The following is a 21,912-nucleotide window of genomic DNA, read 5'->3' as shown; positions in this document are numbered from 1 at the left end:
TTATGTGGTGTTACTATAGATATGAAGGTATTTAGTTCGGTTTTGCATTTAAAATAAAACACCTTTTAAAAAAAGAAAACACCTTTTGAAGCTTCATGGCAAATCTGAGACAACTTTTATAAAAAAACAAAACAAAAAAACCCCAAAACACTTCATTAATGAGGAAAAACAGCAATTCAGCAGTTCTTGCAAACTCCAAGCAGGAAAGGAGTTGATCAGTAGCTTAATCTCCAGTTTTGTATTTGTGTTCATATGAACAAAGCAAAATAATTTACTTTGTTCATATGAAGTGGACATGAATTGCCATATTTTTGTATCACTAACTGAATACCGTAATATCTTCAACATGGAGATTTGGCCAGTAGTTTGTTTTTTATTTTTTTTCCCCTGTACTCCAGTAATTGATTGAGTTCTGAGCTATCGTATTTTAGAATGTCTATTTTGATTATATTCAGTCATAATGAGTGTAACTTCTGATTTGTTTCCTAAATCAGCTATCAAGCAGTGGAGTATATGAGGACAGGAACAGATCCAGCTGCAGCTTGCCAGAAAGTTATTTCCAGGATCCAGAAGTATGCTCCATACTTCTTTGGTGCTGTTATCTGTGCCAACACAACTGGAAGTTTTGGTATATATTACTGTTATATTTTGTTCAACACAGAGAACTTTGACACAGACGAGTGAAACATAGAGATGTATTTTAAAGCAGCAGGCTGCAACTTTAACCAATATTGGGGAGTAGGGGGAGCAAGGGGATTTTCCACTCTTACTATCAAATACCAGATATTTTATTAGGTCTGGAAGTACATAATTAAATGGTATCCTGCCAAACACCCCGTAAATCCAGGTTGGCCCTCTTCAGCCTAATACCTTAAGATTTGTACAGAACTTTCCTGGAGGAGTTAGTAAATACTCGAAACTATTTATAACCTAAATTTCTCATATTTTTATAGGTATGATTAATTTGAAGGTTTATAAAAAAAATTAAAAATCCCAAACGTCTTTAGGATATGGCATAAGGCAGTCTGAATGTGACTGTAACACAGCTTCAAAGCAATCCAAGATCAGTCATTATGCTGGGCATCTCATTAGTAAACTCTTAGATCAGTAGAAAGTAAAATTTGCTGATCAATATGGCTTATTGGGTAGACTGCTTGTTGTAGATCTTTGATCTCTCTTCCCACAGTTCTGTATTTGAGCGATTATAGTTGTAGGAACGCATTACACTCATCACTATTAAGATATATTTTTTCTAATTTACATTACTAAGTTTATTAAGTGCACTACACTGGTAATGAGCATGCTGTTTCCACATGAAAAGTAAAATGCTTTTGAGAAATCTCAATGTTGGGTTAAACAGATTGTAAAAGGAAATTACACCATTGTACCAGAATTAATAATTGGATCTTTAGAAGATGAAATATGACAGACATACTAATCCTATAGGGAATAGGCAGGTCACTTTTGTTTCTTTTTTTTCCTTTCCCAGGTGCTGCCTGCAATAAAGTTCCAGGATTCACTCAGTTTCACTTCATGGTTTATAGTCCTTTGCTAAATCAGCCATCTGAGCAAGTAGTAGACTGCATTTAATTTTTTGTGTACCAACTGCATTTACACTTAAAGACCAAGGAGGAAAAGAAGGCTGAAAAGGCTCACTGACTGCCATTTTACAAAGTGTTTGCAGTTTCCTTTTGCACAGATATTTGAGGAAGAGTAATGTATATGGAGATAGCACATATACTCTCACTTTTTTTAATGTATTTTGTTTTATTACCATGTCACCAGTATGTCAGTAAACTTCATCTGTAGTTTCTCAATCTAGCAAACGAATCTGTTAATCTGGCGGGTTATTTCTAAATTCTGGTGGGCAAGTTGGCTTCATCTACAGGATGAACAAATTTGATTTTTTTTTTTTAGATTCCAGGATACTGTATAGAGATCCAAAATATCTACTGATGATAAAGTGGTATTTCAAAATACTCAGCTGGTGTATGTGGATGACTATAGTTTAAAATGGGAAATGCCTTTTGGAACCAGTCTCAAATACAGATGAAAGTTTGCACGACTGTTGTACCAAGAAGAACTGGAGAACAATTTCATGTCTGAATGGAGAGCAGCAAAGTAAGCTTCTGCTTTTGTGGTGATGCTTCATCGTTCCATGATGTTCAGTCACAGTGATGCAGTATTACATTGCAAATGTTATCCTGCAGTGTCAGGAAGTTACTCTATTTTGTGTCTTTTTGTGACTCAGGTACACTCCCTCCTTTCTTCCTTTATTTCTGGGAACAAATGAAGATGTTTCTTATTACCTTCCAATCCCAAAGTGTTGGGTAGGATCCCAGCAACTGACTCATTTTCAGAAGATGGCTTCCATACTGTGCTCTCCTTTTCACTTCCCATGTTGTGTTCTGTCAGCGTGAGCAGTGCTTCTGTGATCAGCGTTCCATTGCTGCCTAAGCTCAGGTAAAGCACCCATCAGATGTACAGATTCCGAGCCCACAGGTCAGTTCTAGAAGAACTGTGGGTGGAATAAGACTGATTTTTCTGTATTAAGTGTTTCACTGGCCATAATTCATTTTTGTAAATCTCTTAATTTTAACAGTCCTTTTTGGCAACTGAACCCCAGATTAATAAATTAGAGGTGATAAGTAACAGTCAGCATGGATTTGTCAAGAACAAATCGTGTCAAAGCAACCTGATAGTTTTCTTTGACAGGGTAACAAGCCTTGTGTATAGGGGGGAAGTGGTAGATATGGTATAGCTTGACTTTACTAAGGCTTTTGATACTGTCTCGTAAGCAAACTAGGGAAATACAACCTAGATGGAGCTACTATAAGGTGAGTGCATAACTGGTTGGAAAATCGTTCCCAGAGAGTAGTTATCAGTAGTTCAGTCATGCTGAAGGGCATAACAAATGGGGTCATGCAGGGATCGGTTCTGGGTCTGGTTCTGTTCAATATCTTCATCAATTATTTAGGTAATGGCACAGAGAGTAAACTTATAAAGACGATACCAAGGTGGGAGGGGTTGTAAGTGCTTTGGAGGATAGGATTAAAATTTAAAATGATCTGGACAGACTGGAAAAATGGTCTGAAGTAAATAGATGAAATTCAATAAGGACAAATGCAAAGTACTCCACTTAGAAAGGAGTTGTTACAAGGAGGAGGGAGAAAAATTGATCTTAACCTCTGAGGAGAGGACAAGAAGCAATAGGCTTAAATTGCAGCAAGGGTGGTTTAGGCTGGACATTAGGGAAAAACTCCCTAACTGTCAGGGTAGTTAAGCACTGAACTAAATTGCCAAGGGAAGTTGTGGAATCTCCATCATTGGGGATTTTCAAGAGCAGGTTGGACAAACACCTGTCAGGGACTTTCTAGATAATACTTAGTCCTGCTTTGAGTGCACGGGACTAGACTAGATAATCTCTCGAGGTCCCTTCCAGTTCTATGATTCTATGAAATTCTGGGAACTGTCCTTCTGATGCCTAAGTGTGGAAATACAGTACTTTCTCCCATGTTTCCTCACTAGTCATTATATAAAAACTTACACTGATAGATCTCTTGTCTGTGGTCTTTGGATATAGACATTACTGCTTGAGAGGTATAGATTTGTTTTCTTTCTTTAAATTACTAATCAGTAATCTGTCGCAAGTCAGGATGCACTACAATAACGCAACTTATAAAAATACTTCTCTTTTTACTGGCAAAATTTAGCTTGGGGTTTTTTGGCTGCTATTTATTTGTTTGGTAGTGTAATAAACTGTACTGTTTTCTGTAAACTTTTCCTAGCCGCAAGCAAGCTGCCACTTCAAATATGTCACTCCTTTAGTAACTTGTTACTGTTCTTGTGGTGGCTTCAATTTTTTTTTTTTTTTTAAATTAGTTTCTTCTCCCTGGTTTCTCAGGTTGTGATAATACCTTTACCCATAGATGGTGCTCAATTACTCCCATTTGCCCAAGGTTTTAAATATTGATTCTTGTAGCATCAGTTTTCTCCATTTAATTAGAATTTTCCTATCCCCAGCCTGCCACTTGTATTGAAAATTGAATTATGAGGTTGTCAGTTCTCTTTGTAGGATGCTTAGTAAATGGAAATGCTTCTTTGTCCTTGTTCTGCTCTGTGAGTGCCCTGTCCCCTGCCCCCCTCCACACACACACGCTTTGTAGGTTACACCTCTAAAGGAGCAATTGCATGTATACAATGGAATTTTATCTTTAGAGAACAAAATTATTTGAGTACCTAGGACCCTGAGAAAGTGCTATTTCTCATTTCATCTCCTACTACATCTCATTTGCAGATACCAAGTTTTATTTATAATGTACTGCCATAGATTTTTGAAGATCTGTTTTAAAGAATCTTTGATCTTTCTTCTAACTTAGCAGGCTTGCTGATCAATTGATTAAATCAAGAGCTTGAGATTGATAAGGAAATTTAAAAGGGGAAAAAAGTAAAATACTTATGGTATGATATGGTCATTTTAAATTAGCTCTGTCTACTTGAACAAAACCACTGGGTAATGCAAGCTTACTTTAATGTATCTTAATTTTTTGGTGTCCTTGAAAACTCTGCATTAAAATGGTCGTTGCCTTATGTTCTTAGTGTCTGTTTTTAAAAGCTGGAAAAGCTTCCAGACAAGACTGGCTGTTGTTTTTAATGACCTGCTATTAACTGTTCTGTTGATGAAGTTCAATTTGGAGGATTCATTTCCTTCACTAGCTGTTGAATGTGGATAAAAAGGTGCTTTAAGAACACTTGTGGAAGGTTTTCATGGGTTTGAATTAACTATTCAGAATGCTTTTCCTCTGTAAAAGTGTCAATTCTCTGTACATCTTGTTAATTTTTATGCAAACAAGTAGTCAAAGGGCTAGATAAACAATAGGACTTAAGCAAGTAAGGCCAACATTTAAGCACAACTTAGATCCTGAAGATTCTTGCTCAGCTGCTGCTTAACTCTGAAAGCGCCTAAGTTGCCACTAGTGGGCATGCATAAAACCCTCAGGTCTGATGATACTGAGCTGCTTGGAGTTCTAGCTCAAGTCTAAGTCTCAGTGGAATTCTCAGACAAGGTGTTCCCCCATCTGTCTTGTGTGATCCAGTGGGCATGCTCAGAGCTTTCCTAACCCGCACAAAAGGCAGCTAAATTTGGGTGGAGAATGTCCAGAATATGTGACAGCTCAGCTGTGATGTGAGAAACTTGTCCTCAGATCCCCACTCTGGTTGATTTGGAGCAGGGACTTCAACTTAGGTCTCCTATATCCCATGTGAATGACCTACACACTAGACTTTGGGATATTCTCCAGTTAGAACTGCTGAGGGGAGAGTGAATGTATAGCTCCCAAGAAGCAGGACTGAGCTATTGAGGTTTGAGCTCGACATAGTAGAGAACAAAGGTGTGTGTGTGTATATGTATATGTGTGTATATATATGTATATAAAGGATATAAAATTGGGTTGGGGGAAAAGGGGAGCAATGCAATGGGAACTCTTCCAATTTCTTCCCTTTTGAGGAGGCTTGAATATGCCAGGGAGCATATTCTGCTGAGCACCTTGGGTCTGGCCCTCCTTGGCAGAATTTGGCTGCCTCTCAGTGAGACATGGATACCAGTTATGTGGGATTGTTTGCACTTTAGGGCCTGAATAATATTGCTTCCATTTAAATTAAACCTGTAACCTAAACATAATAACATTTATACCATTTAGGAACAAGTTATTGTGAGTATACAAGAACTTAGCCCTCGGGGGGGGCGGGAAGGGTGTTAAGTGTTTGTAATCTTATCTGTGGAGCTCCTAATAATGCCTCCATAACAAGAATGAGCTATTTCTGAAACTGTCATGAGAGAGTGAGGGTATGACATTTGGTGATGAATTATCTGTTGGCAAAATAACTCCTGAGATAATCCAATCATAGTTTGATTAAAAGAAGAACATATATTCATAAAACCATTTCCCAAATGAACGGGGATCACTCTTCCATATGGAATTGAGGGTCATCAAATCAAGAACTGTTATAGCTCACTGTTAATGTGTTTTCCTGGGAAGAATGTTAAAATATTAAAACAAAGGATATTAATAGAGGCAAAAGACCAGAATTGAATTTATTTTATTACTGTTTCAAGACTAGAAAAAATTTGTCACAAAAACTTTTGTACTGGTCTGCCACAATGTTTCCAACCTTGGCAGTTCACCAGCTAGTGAACCTTAAAATGACATTCTGACTTTCTGTTTATCGCTGTGGCTGCAACAGGGTTTTTGCATCCACTAATTGGAAAGCTTGCTAGACAGCTTCATTCCACTCAAAGCTGGGAATCCACATATAGGTCACAGAAACCATTTGTTTCATTGCGTTACCAGTTCTTAAAATAACTGCTAAAAATTACAGAGCTATTTAAAGGGGAATGAAGGGGGACAGCGAGATGGTAATTGGCATGATGTGATGTCATAGTTCAATAACTTGTTACTCATCAGTTGTAAATAAACATGTTCTATTACAGTAATATTGAAAATGTTGTGTGCTATATGTATATGTACGCACCATGGAACTAATAAGAGATGTCTCGTAACCTTGATCACTGCTTAAAAGTTGTATCAGTATTGCATTTAATAGTTTAATTCACTTATTTAGCACACTGAAGGGTTTATGATCTAGAAAGACAAAACTTAAAAAATAGTATGCACAAAACAGGTAAATGTACATTCAACACTGGGATCCTTCAGGCGTAGTAAGTGTATTGGGTCAATTGGGGCACCTGTTTGTGTCCTGCTTGCTGAATCCTTTGTAGTGTTTTCCCTAGGAATTGAAATTAGGGGGGTGTTGGAATATTCAGGGGGGGTGAAGGCCGATGAGGGTTGAAACTGTGAGGGTGGGCTGTATGGCACCAGAGTAAAAACTGAAAAATGTTTCATGAGCATTTTATTAGTTTTAACTCATGTTTTAAAATCACAAAAATTAAAGTTGGCTACTCAAGCCTACCATGAAGCACTATATCTACAGACTCCTTGGTTTATTGTTGTAATTTTGCACTCCTGTTGTGTCATCTTGTGTGTCCGGTACTTCCAGTCCTTCATGATGTGTTCATGGTCACCCCATCTCAAAAAAGATATAATGGAATTGGAAAAGGTTCAGAAAAGGGCAACAATTCTTAGGGGTATGAAATGGATTCCCTATGAGGAGAGATTAAAAAGACGACTGGGACTTTTCTGCTTGGAAAAGAAATGACTAAGAGGGGATACGATAGAGGCTTATAACATCTTGACTGGTATGGAGAAAATAAGTGAAGGAGTAAATAACACTTCCTTATTCAACACAAGAACCAGGGGTCACCCAATGAAATTAATAGGCAGCAAGTTTAAAACAAAGTATTTCTTCACAGAATGCACAGTCACCTGTGGAACTTTTTGCTAGGGATGTTGTGAAGGCCAAAATTATAACAAGGTTCAAAAAAGAACTAGATAAGTTCATGGAGGTTAGGTCTATCAATGACTATTAGCCAGGATGGTCAAGGATATGACACCATGCTCTGAGTGTTCCTAGCCTCTGTTCGCCAGAAGCTGGGAGTGGACGACAGGGGATGGATCACTCGATAATTCCCTGTTCTGTTCATTCCCTCTGAAGCACCTGGAATAGTCACTGTTGGAAGACATGATACTGGGATAGATGGACCATTGGTCTGTCCCAGTATGGCCATTCTTACATAAAAAATAAATGTTTAGCACAGAAACTCCCCAAGATAATGACCTCTTGAGATAGCAATGATGTGAGATAATGACCTTGGCAAATAATGCATTTTAAAAACCTTGGCCTACTAGGAAATGTATATTTGTATAAGTTTCCCAGTCACAAATCTAGCATTCTGGAGCAAAGTCACTAAAACATAGTCCAATGCTCTGGCCGCTGTTGTTTGTCGTGCCACCGTTCACTCTGTTGCTCTGTCCCAATGGCTCTGAACTGTCTCCTGTTGCTGCCATATGCCACTGTGACTTCTGTGAGTCGGTCCCCGAGGTTCCACCCAGCTCTCAGTGATTTCAGCTAAGCTCTCGGAGGCGGAACTTCACTGCTAGCGCAGGCTGGGCCATCTCTTCCACAGAAACACTGTCCCATAGCAGGTCTAAGTGCTTAGACCTGATTATCAGTGATTTCAGTTGCAGTGGTCACTTAACAAAACAAAAGACTATCTATGGAGCCTAATCAGCTCTGTCTTTAAACAGGGGAGAGGGGCAGGTCAACTAGTATTTGTGATTCAGGCAGACCATCAAGCAAAATACCTGTCCCCACTCTCTTTCGATGCCCTCAATCAGCACAGGCTAAGTACAGTTCTACTGCCCTTTTACTCATACAATAAGAATAACAACATTTAATTACCCCCCTACATTCAAGTGATTTGTAACCCAACCCCAGCCAAAATCCTCACTTGGGCAACACTGCTCTATTTGCTCGATATCTGGGTAGATTAGGTGTGAATGTAAATACAATCTGGTCCTGAAGCCTTTCCCCCCAGCTCATCACTAGTTGGCAGGGAGAGCTCATTTAGATTTGTTTACAAATCATCGTTTGAAATTATTAGGTTGGCAAATATCCTCAAAATGAATGCAGTGACACTGTCATAAACAGCTGTATAAGGAAGCTAGTCTATGTTCATACTTTTCAAGTCTATTATTTTTTCAGATGCATGTATCATACACTGTCATAAATATAAAGGGAAGGGTAAACACCTTTAAAATCCCTCCTGGCCAGAGGAAAAACCCTTTCACCTGTAAAAGGTTAAGAAGCTAGGATAACCTCGCTGGCACCTGACCAAAATGGCCAATGAGGAGACAAGATGATACGTTCAAATCTGGAGGGGGGGGGGGAGACAAAGGGTCTCGGTCTGTCTGGGTGATGCTTTTGCCGGAGACAGAACAGGAATGGAGTCTTAGAACTTAGTAAATAATCTAGCTAGATATGTGTTCAATTATGATTCCTTTAAATGGCTGAGGAAATAAGATGTGCTGAAAGGAATGGATATTCTGGTCTTTGTGTCTTTTTGTAACTTAAGGTTTTGCCTAGAGGGATTCTCTATGTTTTGAATCTGATTACCCTGTAAGGTATTTACCATCCTGATTTTACAGAGGTGATTCTTTTTACTTCTTTTCAGAAACTGAATGCTTTTTCATTGCCCTTGAGATCCAAGAGTTTGGGTCTGTGTGTTCACCTATGCAAACTGGTGAGGATTTTTACCAAACCTTCCCCAGGAAGTGGGGTGCAAGGGTTGGGAGGATTTTTGGGGGGGAGGAGGGGGGAGACGTTTCCAAACAACTCTTTCCCAGTAACCAGTTAAACCTTTGGTGGTGGCAGCGAAAGTCCAAGGGCAAAAGGTAAAATAGTTTGTACCTTGGGGAAGTTTTAACCTAAGCTGGTAAAAGTAAGCTTAGGAGGTCTTCATGCAGGTCCCCACACTTCCACCATAGAGTTCAGAGTGGGGAAGGAAACTTGACACACTGTATATGCTTTTAAAGAGTATTAATTTTTCAGTTTCAACTCAGATTTCCAAACAATCTGTAAAGTGGCAACACCGTATGTAACTAGTTCATAAAACTGGGGGTTGGGGTGGGAAAATTCACAGGGGGAGTAAGGAAATCCCTGATCCTTTGGGTGCATCTACTCTGCAATAAAAGGCCTGGGTTAGCTGACTTGGGCTCAAGGTGCAGGGCTATAAAATTTCAGTGCAGATGTTCCAAGCCTGGGCTCTGGGACCCTCCCCCTTTGCAGGGTCTCAGAGCCTGGGCTCCAGCCCAAGCATGAACCTTTACACTGCAGTTTTATAGCCTGTCATAAATATAAAGGGAAGGGTAAATACCTTTAAATCCCTCCTGGCCGGAGGAAAAACCCTTTCACCTGTAAAGGGTTAAGAAGCTAGGATAACCTCGCTGGCACCTGACCAAAATGACCAATGAGGAGACAAGATACTTTCAAAGCTGGAGGGGGGAGAAACAAAGGCTCTCTCGGTCTGTGTGTTGCTTTTGCTGGGACCAGAGCAGGAATGCAGGTCAGAACTCCTCTAAAGGGCTAATAAGCAATCTAGTTAGATATGCGTTAGATTCTGTTTTGTTTAAATGGCTGATAAAAATAATTTGTGCTGACTGGAATGTATATTCCTGTTTTTGTGTCTTTTTGTAACTTAAGGTTTTGCCTAGAGGGATTGAATCTGATCACCTCTGTAAAATCAGGATGATAAATACCTTACAGGGTAATTCTTTTACTTTTTCTTTAATTAAAATTCTTCCTTTTAAGAACCTGAGTGCTTTTTCATTGTTCTTAAGATCCGAGGGTTTGGGTCTGTGTTCACCTATGCAAATTGGTGAGGATTTTTATCAAGCCTTCCCCAGGAAAGGGGGTGTAGGACTTGTGGGGGATTTTGGGGGGAAAGACGTTTCCAAGTGGGCTCTTTCCCTGTTGTTTTTGTTAGATGCTTGGTGGTGGCAGCAATAAGGTCCAGGGACAAAAGGTAAAATAGTTTGTACCTTGGGGAAGTTTTAACATAAGCTGGTAAAAATAAGCTTAGGGGGTTTTTTTATGGAGGTCCCTACATCTGTACCCTAGAGTTCAGAGTGGGGAAGGAACCTTGGTGTAGCTCCTGAGTTCCAGCCTCATAAGCCCATGTCAGCTGTGCTGCAAGTCTTTTATCACTCTGTAGATATATCCTTTTAGTCCTACTTTGTAAATTAGCTTTTGAATTTAGAACTCTACCTATTTTTGCATCTTGGTTCCCGAGTATTTCTTTACTGAATTAGTGATTTGCCAGATTTATACAGACACAAATTGCATACTTCAGCTGTCTGGGTCTAACTGATGGAAAAATATGGTGCAGCTTGCTTTTACGTGGCATTGAACTGCTATTTTGTTAGTTCTGTTAGTCCTTGGAAATATTTAACTGTGCTTCATTTTGGCTGCCTATGTATCTTTAAGACATTTTTCATCCATCAGTCGTTGCCTTCTTTTGTAGGGCTGGTGTAGAGCAACAACTACAATTTCACCTGAAGTTGTATGATCCAAATGACTACCTCAGAAGGAAGTAGCAGAATTTATTGCAGTAATGCCTCATTCATATTTATAAATTGGGCAGTAGGTAGTGATATGTTGTCGGGAGCCACATTCGCACACCTGGGAGACCTTGATTTTTCCGTTTGTGCAATAGATATCCACATCTACCATGGTTTGGTTCAGAGTGGACCAAGATGACGGTGGGAGGTCAAATCCAAGATCATAGCCTGATTGCATGAAGCCAAACGAATGTTTCCAGAAAGGCTTGCGGGACTTAAGATATTGTTCGGGGGGGCGGCGTTGTCAAGGTCTTGGTGAATAGGAAGACATCTGTTTTTCCTGGATTCGCTGAGCTTCGCGGAATGTTGCAGCAGTTCAGCGTATCAGCGGTAGAGCGATGTTAGGATAGGTAGCCATGGTGTTATGATGCATCACATCACTGTATTTAGCTGGGTATCTTCCATCAGTGGGGTGACCGGATAGCAAGTGTGAAAAATCTAGGTGGAGTGTGTGTCGGGGGTGGGAGGGTAATAGGCACCTTTATAAGACAAAATCCCAAATATCAGGACTGTCCCTATAAAATTGGAACATCTGGTCACCCTATCCCTCAATGACACTGCATTAGGGAGAATCAGTTCAGATCTTCTGAAGGTTGGAAGGTTACTCTGTAAGACAGAAATTGAGTAATTGTGTTTAAATCTGATTCTTTTAAATAGCAAAATCTGTGCTGCTGCCTGAAAAGCCCAAATTTCTGGATTATCTATAAACACTTAATCTATCTGATACTAGTGATTATGTGTACATAGTTATTTACCTCCAACTCAAAACAAGATGCAAGCAAGGAGTAGGCACTGCACTGGATTTAATTACTAACAATTGGAGCTAGTGGGACAGAAATGTCAGTGACATGGTTAATTTTACTCTGACTAACTAGAGTGTACGAGGGTATGTTTGTAAATTAAGCACTGCATCACAAATGTCCTCACTAGGAGGTCTGTTCTCTCCTCCATGTAACTCCCATTAAATTTACAGCGAAAGAACATTACGGAAACGTCCATGCAGCAGATGTGGCAGAATCCCTGATTTTTATGACCTAGTTTTGTCATTATTGTTTGTGATGCTGAGTCAGGTGGTAAACATTTTAGATGTTTGTGCATTTAAGAGTATTTGCTGGGTTTTCATCGCCCCCCCCCCAGACAGATGGCATCGACGTAGCTAACTACACCTGCTACTGCAACACTCTCTTGTAGTGTATAGCTATTATGTTTACAATGACAGGTGGTGGTATGTGAAATAAAAGCTATGGCAACTTGTAAGTATTGCACTTGTTCAGGTAATTCCTGTGAGGTGTTGATTCTTAATGGGTTGTTTGAAACAACATAGGGAGAAAGCTTTTGAAAAAAAAAAAATTCCTCTCCAGGTAGACTTTTGCAAATACATTACTGTGAAATGTCAAGTTTCGTTTGTTAGAAATGATCCATGTAATATACTGCATGAATTGAACTGGAAGTTTTTCTTTTTGACGCTTGAACAGTGTTCTTTTCCAGGTTGGCAGCAAATTACATTTCATTGAGTGTTTGCATTTTGTTCAATTATATTATTGAAGAAGCTTCTTTGAAAAATAGATTTTGATTGGTCAGAGTGCATAGGTAAAGCATAAAAAATGGAATTATAAATGGCCGCTTTAATGTAGTTTGAAAGTGTTATTGTATTTTATGGTTACACTTTGCATTTACCTATCACCTTCTATCTGAAGATATCAGACCTCTACAAGCATTTAGGAATTTAATCTCACAAACTCTGTGACATAGATAACTTTTATTATTCCCTTGTTGATGGAATAGTCAGCACTGATCAAGCTTCCAAGGTACAATATTTTACTTGTTCTACAATTTCACGGCTGCTGTATTTCAAAACTTTATCTGTTGTTCCTTTTCCAAGATGTAACCACTTCATCTTCTTGACATTTACTATAAGTCCAAGTCATCTACACTTATTTTTTTAAGGTATCAAAACATAGCATCATTAAACATGTCTGCTAGTTGTACAATATCTGCATAAGCTAAGGCCCAGATATGGCATTGTGTAACATGCGAGCAGACTGCTGTACCTAGCTAGAGCCCCACTGAAGTCGGTGGGAATTTCTGTGGGTACAGCAGACTGCCTGTACATTACTTAGTACTAAATTTGGACATGAATGATAGTTTCATAGGGCAAAAACAAATATGTCAAACCTTCCCCATTCTAAAATTCCGTCACATACTGTTGCCTTTAATTCTACCTTTGCACATTCTTCAGAGTGTCCTAAACATGATTTTCTCCATGTTAGGATTCTAGCTAATACAAAGTGAGCTATGTCATTTTGCTTTTGGGGTGTTAACTGTATGCCACTGAAACATGCTTCCCACCTTGTTCTCCAGTAATTTGTTTCCAAATATGTAGAATGGACATCTGATATATAATATTACAAGTTATGATAATTTAAAACCAGTTGGCTCTAGCAGTTTAACATTTCTGGGGTGCAATCCAGACAAGAGGGGCTGTGTCATCCCTGCCCTCCGAACTTGGGTGCCGCATGATGCTTTGCTGCTGTAGCTCCGACCTGGACTGCTCACTGTTAGGATATAGATATTCAGGCCTGTCTGTAAAGGCCTATACTCTAAGAATTTAGGTGTATTCTTATCGCTTGGCTAGTTCTAGAGGTATAAAAGAAAGAAATCACTGTCTGCCGGTGTAAGGGCCTTCTCTTACTGTGACAGTTTGTGGCCCTGTGCTTAGGCTCAAGCCTTTGGTTAAGCAGCAGAGGCAGCCATAAGCTGGGAAGCGAACGGTCACATCCTCACATTCCAAACTAGTCACACTGAAATAAGGTGCTGTTCGGCTGTTAGGAATACAATCCTGTCCTGATAGTTCCTATCACCTCCAGAGAAAGGGAAGTGCCTAGAAAATGTAAAAGGAAACTTAGTTTGATAGCATCCTGTCTGGCAAGAACTCACTTATCAATAGCTGGGATGTGAAATCCTCACTTCTGTATTGTTTTGTCATTATAGTTCCCACTTTGCTATTGTTTGTCTGTATAATCTCTGTCTGGTTCTGTGATTGTTCCTGTCTGCTGTATAATTAATTTTGCTGGGTGTAAACTAATTAAGGTAGTAGGATATAATTGGTTACATAATCATATTACAATATGTTAGGATTGGTTAGTTAAATTTCAGGAAAATGATTAGTTAAGGTATAGCTAAGCAGAACTCAAGTTTTACTATATAATCTGTAGTCAATGAGGAAGTGAGTGGGGGTGGGCATGTGGGTGTGTGTGATGGGAACAGGGAATGGGGGTAAGAAAATTGGAATCATGTTTTGCTAAAGGGGGAAATGGGAGTAAGGAAGCTGGAATCATGTTTGGCTAAGGGTAGGAATGGGAACAGGGACACAGGTGTAAGGCTCTGTGGTGTCAGAGCTGGGAAGGAGGATACTAAGGAAGGAAACAGGAATCATGCTTGCTGGAAGTTCACCCCAATAAACATCGAATTGTTTGCACCTTTGGACTTCGGGTATTGTTGCTCTCTGTTCATGCGAGAAGGACCAGGGAAGTAAGTGGGTGAAGGAATAAGCCCTCTAACACTCACAAAGAGCCTTCCAGCATGCAAGTAACACCTGAGGGTATAGCTGTAGCCTGCTAGCTATACATCAGTCACACTGTAGCTTCCACAAGCCTTGGCTACCACTTGCAGGGTGACCCCAAACCACTCCCAGTCCCCAATTTCCACCCACAACTTGTGTTCAGCCCTCTCCTGGACAGTCCAGATGTATTCGGTCCATTGCCCCTTGAAGGGGATCAGTATACAACAGTTTGCTACCATAAATTAAGTTACCCACGCAGTTTACAATACTGAATTAGTTTTTGATTAAAGACTAAAGTCTGTTTAGCAACAAGGAGATATAATTGTACTCCTTTACAATCTCTGACATTTAAAGTCAGAAATAGTTACAAGAGAAATAAAGAAACTGTTTCCCAGTACTAAAACTTTACAAACATTACCTTGGTTCTAGGTGAAGTCCCTTACCTCATGGTCCCAGTAACACTGCTGACCAAATTATCAGGTCAGGATCCACTCCTAAAGTCCAACAGCTGTTTCTTTTATCTTTTACTCCTGGGGGAATTGTATGCCACTGCATGTGTGCAGAATTCATGGCCCCTGCAGATTTTTGTTTCCACACAGAAAAATGACTTCTGATGGGGAAGCGACAAGAGCAGTCATGCACCTCTCCCCAGCTGTGCAGGCAGGTTGGTTTGGGCACCCAGAGCAGTCGGTAGAGACAAATCACCCATGGAGGGGTGGGTTGGGCAGTTGAGTGTGCGAGAGACACACACTGTCCCTCTCGCTCGCTACTGCAGCATGCTCGGCATGGAAGGGCAAGGGGGCGGAATTCTGTGGAGGTATGCGTGAGGCAGGATCTGTCCCTTCAGGCAGAGCAGAATGTAGCAGCTTGTGCCTGCTTAGTGAATTGTTCCCATTGTTCTTAGTGAATTCCCCCAGGAGTATAAAACAGGTGTAAGAATTTTAAGGCTCCTATGCATTGCCAAAGTGCTGTAAAGGAGTCTTATTGTAAAGGACAGTGTGGTCTTATGGTGCTTTACTGATTAGAACTGGTGTAAATTTTTGGACTGAAAAAAATCAAAATGTGCTCTGTGAGCTGTTTGCTGCTGACCTTTCTGGAGGTGGTTAGTAGGTGGTCAATATAAACTGGGAGTTTGAATTCCCAGCCCTTGCTTGCTCTGCAGTTGCCTATGATGTAACATTGGGCATATGGCTGCATATATTCGTTGATTAATAACTAGAAGTAAAGGGTCAATACTAGCTTCATTGCTATTAGACAGATGTCTCTCCATCCATTGTATTGTAGTTTAAATAAATTACCAAAATAATTGAAACCAGTGTGATTATATTGCATTATTTTAACAAATAAAAGATGCAAAATTTTTGTAGAATTTTTAAATTTTTGGTGCAGAATTCCCCCAGGAGTAATCTTCGATAAGGAGAGAGAACTTAGGATGTTTTCCCTCATTTTTATAGTTGTCATCTTTTGAAATGCATTTTTTTCCCCCGAGGATTACCCCTAGATAACCTTCATGCCCACTGTGAGGATAGAGACAAGGAGTTTGGTGGTGAAAGAGGCCACGCTCGTTTGCTAAGTTCCTTTCCAAAGAACAGCCACTTGATAGATGATAGCCCATCAACTTTGAAAGTTAGCTAGAGGCATCAGCTTGTCCTTTTGTCTTTGAGAGACAGGCTTCCTCACTTCCCAGACTTGCCTGGTGAACACATTAGTCATGATTTCAGCTTATATTCATACATTTACATATAATCTTGCTACACATTTCACCATGATATTATTGACCAGCAAGTTATTTGTTTTCAAGTGACACCTTATATCACGTATTTTGTACAAAGATTATTACAACCATGTGTAGCGCATGAATATGGGGTGCAATTGGTCATACAGCTACATTGTTCTGGTGTATATTTTGACTTGTTAGAAGCAATACTCCACTTGCCTATATAGATTTACTTTAACTTGGCAATGTCATGCGTACTGTTTATAACATATGTTTTGTTTGTATGGTGGTGGTTAGTGTGTGGTACACTACTTGAAAACAAAACTGCTGTTCTAGTTTCTAATTGTGCTGTCATCCCAAAAAAGACTGACAAGAAGGTGCTATGTCAAGGTTCCTTCCCCACTCTGAACTCTAGGGTACAGATGTGGGGACCTGAATGAAAGACCCCCCCCCCATCTTATTCTTACCAGCTTAGGTTAAACTTCCTCAAGGTACAAACATTGCCTTGTCCTTGAACCCTATGCTGCCACCACCAAGCGTGTTAAACAAAGAACAGGGAAAGAGCCCACTTGGAGACGTCTTCCCCCAAAATATCCCCCCAAGCCCTACACCCCCTTTCCTGGGGGGCTTGATAAAAATCCTTACCAATTTGTACAGGTGAACACAAACCCAAACCCTTGGATCTTAAGACAATCAGGTTCTTAAAAATTTTAATTTAAAGAAAAGGTAAAAGAATCACCTCTGTAAAATCAGGATGGTAAATACCTTACAGGGTAATCAGATTCAAAACATAGAGAATCCCTCTAGGCAAAACCTTAAGTTACAAAAAGACACAAAAACAGGAATATACATTCCATTCAGCACAGCTATTTTACCAGCCATTAAACAAAAATCTAATGCATTTCTAGCTAGATTACTTACTAACTTTTTACAGGAGTTTTGAGCTGCATTCCTGATCCGTTCCCGGCAAAAGCATCACACAGACAGAGACCCTTTGTCGACCCGTCTCTTTCCCCGCCCCCAGCTTTGAAAGTATCTTGTCTCTTCATTGGTCATTTGGGTCAGGTGCCAGCGAGGTTCTTAGCTGCTTAATCCTTTACAGGTGAAAGGGTTTTGCCTCTGGCCAGGACAGCACTGTGGACAGAAAGGTGGTTACCCTTCCCTTTGTTTGATGTGCTATTTTAAACTACAACAGTACACAGCTGGCTTAGTCTTGTTCCTGGCTATTCCACTCTAATGGGAAAAATTCCAAAGCAAATTATCATAGATGGCCTCTGAGAAATGCATCTCAGCTTGGCAGGTGGATATATACTGTAGCTTGAACAAACAAAAACTTTCCCTATCTAAACACTTCTATCTGCAACAGTCATTTTTGTAACACTGAGAAGCAATATAGAATTGACAAGTTTTTTTGTCACGCATTTTCTGCCAAGAATGCTTTGTCTCTAGCAGAGTTTCCTACTGCTCTGCCAGCCATTATTACAATTAAGTAGACAATCCTGCAGTGATGCAATAAAAAATATACAGACTAGGGAACAATCAGAGGTCAGCTATACAGAAAACAAATACCTATCTCATTAAACAACAGTAAAATGTCAGTCTTTGTGATCACCAAAGAATTGTACAATCTGACACTTTCTAAAGAAAATGATTAATCTTTTGTTTTAGCAGAATGGTGTGAAAATAAGACAATCCTTTCTCTATATGCTGTTAGAAGTTTTCCTCGTGTAATGGCTGGATGACCAGTCTCTAAAGAAATACTTGTAATAAAGGTTCACAATAAAGAACACAATGAAATTTAAGTATTAAAAGTCAATACCGAGCAACACACTGGTATAACTATAACTGGGTGATATCTGCTCTATTCATGAAAATAATGTTACAATAGAATTCAGCATTTGTAATTATGAAAGTTTGGAGTAATTCTTAGGTGCATGAAGTGAAGTCTGGGATTTGTTAATACACAGTGCTGTCAATGAACTATAATGCTATTTGAATTTAATTATTTGCAATTAATATGAACTTGTCAGCATGGAAGGTCTTACATTTTCAGTTCCAAACAAGTCTTGTGACAATTTTTATTATTTCAATAGTTTATAGCACTCATTGCTTTTCTGTTAGGTTGTTGTAGTGTTTCATACTTGTAAGAATGAAATCATTTTCAAAACTGAGACAAAGTTAAACTTTGATCTTGTATAAAAATCCTAGGTGCATAGATGTTCAAATCTACAGAATTGCTTAATGGGACAGTGATCGTGAACTATTAATAGAAAAGATTAACTTAAAGTCCATGAAAAAGATGGGTGCAATTGGAGTCAGATTAGATCTTGATAAATTCAAGAATAGCTGTGTGAGGGAGGTATGCAAGGTGACACTTGGAAAGTGTTTCAGGCCTTTAATTTGTGGTGATGAAGAAATATCACTAAAGACCAGAAAGGAAATATTCAAGGAAGTGATATAAAACATAGTGGAGGAAATTAGTGGGAAGCATAAGCAACCAAGGAAAAGCAGGGCAAACAACACTATAGAAAAAGTGTAAAACTAAGATTGCTGGGATAGCTGAAGAAGTAAAAGCATTATGTAAAGGTATGAAGAAATCACAAACACTAGCTGAGCAAAAGTTTTGAAAAGGAAAGGCTCAACACCTTTTTAAAAAAAAGGTCAGAATTATATACCAAAAGATTGTTTCCACACAACTTAATATCAGGTCAATGATGCAACTGGAAAGAGATGCTATTGGTAAACTGACAACAAATGAAGAAGAGGTGTCAGAAGTATGGAAAGAGCATGTTGACAAGGTGTTGAACCCTGTATTTGTCCAAATGCAAGCATTTTAGACATGGTAGATAAATAAGGCACCTTGCAAAGCAGAATGGGTATCAGCACTGAACCACCATCAAAAGAGACTGAAAGAGCAGTGAAGCAGTTTAAAAAAATAGGAAAGCTGCAGGAACAGAGTGTAACAGCTGAGCTGCTAAACACCAGGAGCCAACCACTATCAAAGTATTATAAAAATTTATATAAGAAGGTATGGGAGCAAGAGGAGGTACCAGATGACTGTCTAAAGGCAATAGTTGTACCAATCTTGAAAGGAAATCCTGCTGATCTAAATAATTAGAGGCATAAGCTTTTTGTCAGTATTGGGAAAAATCATGATGAAAGTAAGTAACAGATTAAGGCCAGTTTTAAAGGAAGTAGTAGGCAAGGAACAGTGCAGCTTTAGAGCAAGCTGAAGTTGCATTGGTCAGATATTTACACTCTGATGGTTGATTTGGGGGTGGGGGGTAGTGGGCGAGAGAAAACCAGAATGGAGAATAAAGATGTTGGCTGTTTCCATAATGCTTTCGTCCAAACTGAAATCAAATGCCTTCATGAAGCCAATGAAAACTGGCAAAATCATATGGAGTTCCAAATAAGATAACTGCAATTACAATGTATGAAGACTCCTGCAGTGCTTGTAAGAAGTGGTGGAAAATTAAGCAACTATTTCAAGTCTAAGTCTGGTATAAGACACAAACTATTTGAATGCTCATCCCTGGGTAGATGGAGTACCAGAGCAGAGGGCCACCCTTTCCACAGGGAGGAGGTTGGCAGGTACAGAGGCCCAGATTCTCAAAGGTATTTAGCTTACTAAATTCCATTAAAATCAATGGAACTTAAGAACCTAAGTACCTTTTTGAGGATCTGGGCTACAGTCTTTATTTTAGGTGATGTGTCTAGCCCATATTGGTGGTGGCATTTCAGTTGAAGTGTAACTACACATTTCAAAGAACTAGTGTTGTTAGTGGACCTATTGTGTGTCTGATCCAGAATTCGCCATTGCTGTCTACTCTGAGCCAGAATCACTGTTTTTTGAAGTATTGTAGATGAAAGGGAAATACAAGTAGCTGTCAAATCAGACATCTCTAAACTACAGTAAAGACAATATTTGCTGCGGGTCAGAGACTGCATCGGCTGTGGGCTGGAGGAAAGTGGTGAGGGGCTAGAGGGAGTGGGAGATTTGTAGATGTCCTGATGTATTTTTTTCCCCTAGCAGAGGTAGATTCACTAACCTCTATCATAGGGAACAAATGTCCTTTAAATGTTTTTACCTATTTACTTCCTCTTTTATAATCTTTGAATAAATACTGTCTTTGCATTGTTAATGTGATTTAAATCTGGTGAGCTAAGAACACCACAAATCTCACTAGTACTGGGGGACACTCAATAAAATGTATTAAGTAAAAAAGGCCTTTCATATCTCCAGTTCAGGAAGAAGATAGAGGAAAAATAGCTTGACTTAATTGCTCCTTTGTCAGAGCAGGGCTTTAGGACCAGCTGGTAGTTTTCTCTCCCTCCCACCCCCATGAAATTGTCCTGGAACAAGGTTGGCAAATGTTGGGGTCTAAAAGGCCACAAGCAGGTTCATCCTTTCAACTAAGCTGTATTCTCTCCCTTTAATCACTTCTACATAAACTATATATAAACTACCCCAATGAGATAGAAATATTTCCCTTAAGAATGGTATATTTTACATGCATATAATTCTCATATTTCCTGCAGGGTTGGGGAAGGAGAATAAGCCTGCTGTCCAGAGCTGGATTTTCCACTAATTGTGAGATCAAGCCCATCGTAATGTGTTTTAATGTGACTTTATACCACCGGCGCCAGCTTCTTCCTTTCCCCAGGGGTGCTCAACCCCTGCTCTGTTCCAGGCCTCCACGCCACCCCTTCCTCCAAGGTCCCTGCTCTGTCCCACTTCTTCCCACTCAGTTCCACGTCCTCTCTGGAGCCCAACCCACCTTCTCTCCCTCTCCCCAACACCAGCAGCACACCATGGAACAGCTGATGGTGGTGGGCAGGGAGCTCGGGACAGGGGGAGTGATGGGGAGGAGCTGGCTGCTGGTGAGTTCTAAGCAACCCCTAACTTTTTTTTTCCATGAGTGCTCTTGTCCTGGAGCATCCACGGAGTCAGCATCTATGCTATTTTCAAAAACAGGGCAAGGGCTCTAGGTGTAACTGGAGATTTCTGGATACACAATTTTTTACGTGTTGCAGCTGTGGCCAAGGGTTTATGCAGCAAATGGGATTTTCAAAAGAGGTGCAGCTAAACCTACCATTTAGGCACCTGAACACTGAGTATGGTCAGGCTCTGCCTAACTCACTAAATACAAGTGTGCTCACAATGAGTTTCCATTGGTTGCTAAGGCTCTAGCACACTAAAAAACAGGTAGCAGAGGGATGGGAACCCTGAGGGCAGTGAGCTATTTGAGGCCATTGGCATTACCATTCCCAGTGAAGAATCTCACCTTTAACTGAAAATTCCTTGAAATAAATATAAAGGGAAGGGTAACCACCTTTCTGTATACAGTGCTATAAAATCCCTCCTGGCCAGAGGCAAAACCCTTTCACCTGTAAAGGGTTAAAAAGCTAAGGTAACCTAGCTGGCACCTGACCAAAATGACCAATAAGAGGACAAGATACTTTCAAGTCTGAAGGGGGTGGGGGGGAGAAACAGAGGGTTAGTCTGTCTGTGTCACCTGTACAAATTGGTAAGAATTCTTATCAAGCCTTCCCCA

At 39.8% G+C, this 21,912-nt stretch overlaps 1 protein-coding gene across 5 annotated transcripts in view; it reads left to right on the top strand.

The window, feature by feature from the left end:
* The window catches only part of AGA (aspartylglucosaminidase), a 41,458-nt gene that overhangs the window by 14,227 nt on the left and 5,319 nt on the right, over nt 1-21,912 (top strand). The window contains exons 8-11 of one of the 5 annotated variants that reach the window (XM_077815500.1): nt 495-628; nt 1,490-2,121; nt 2,252-2,463; nt 10,979-11,065. In XM_077815500.1, coding sequence (XP_077671626.1) covers nt 495-628; nt 1,490-1,590 — 235 coding nt within the window. In that variant the 3' untranslated portion in view covers nt 1,591-2,121; nt 2,252-2,463; nt 10,979-11,065. Of the gene's footprint in view, nt 1-494; nt 629-1,489; nt 2,122-2,251; nt 4,591-9,130; nt 9,149-10,978; nt 11,066-20,896; nt 21,815-21,912 lie in introns of those variants that run through there. The other 4 variants (XM_077815501.1, XM_077815502.1, XM_077815498.1 and 1 more) reach the window with 4 other exon arrangements.

The sequence above is a fragment of the Eretmochelys imbricata genome, chromosome 4 (assembly GCF_965152235.1).
Source record: "Eretmochelys imbricata isolate rEreImb1 chromosome 4, rEreImb1.hap1, whole genome shotgun sequence".
NCBI lineage: Eukaryota > Metazoa > Chordata > Testudines > Cheloniidae > Eretmochelys > Eretmochelys imbricata.
Note: the sequence above shows the minus strand (reverse complement) of the source record. Positions and strands in the feature narration are given on the sequence as shown.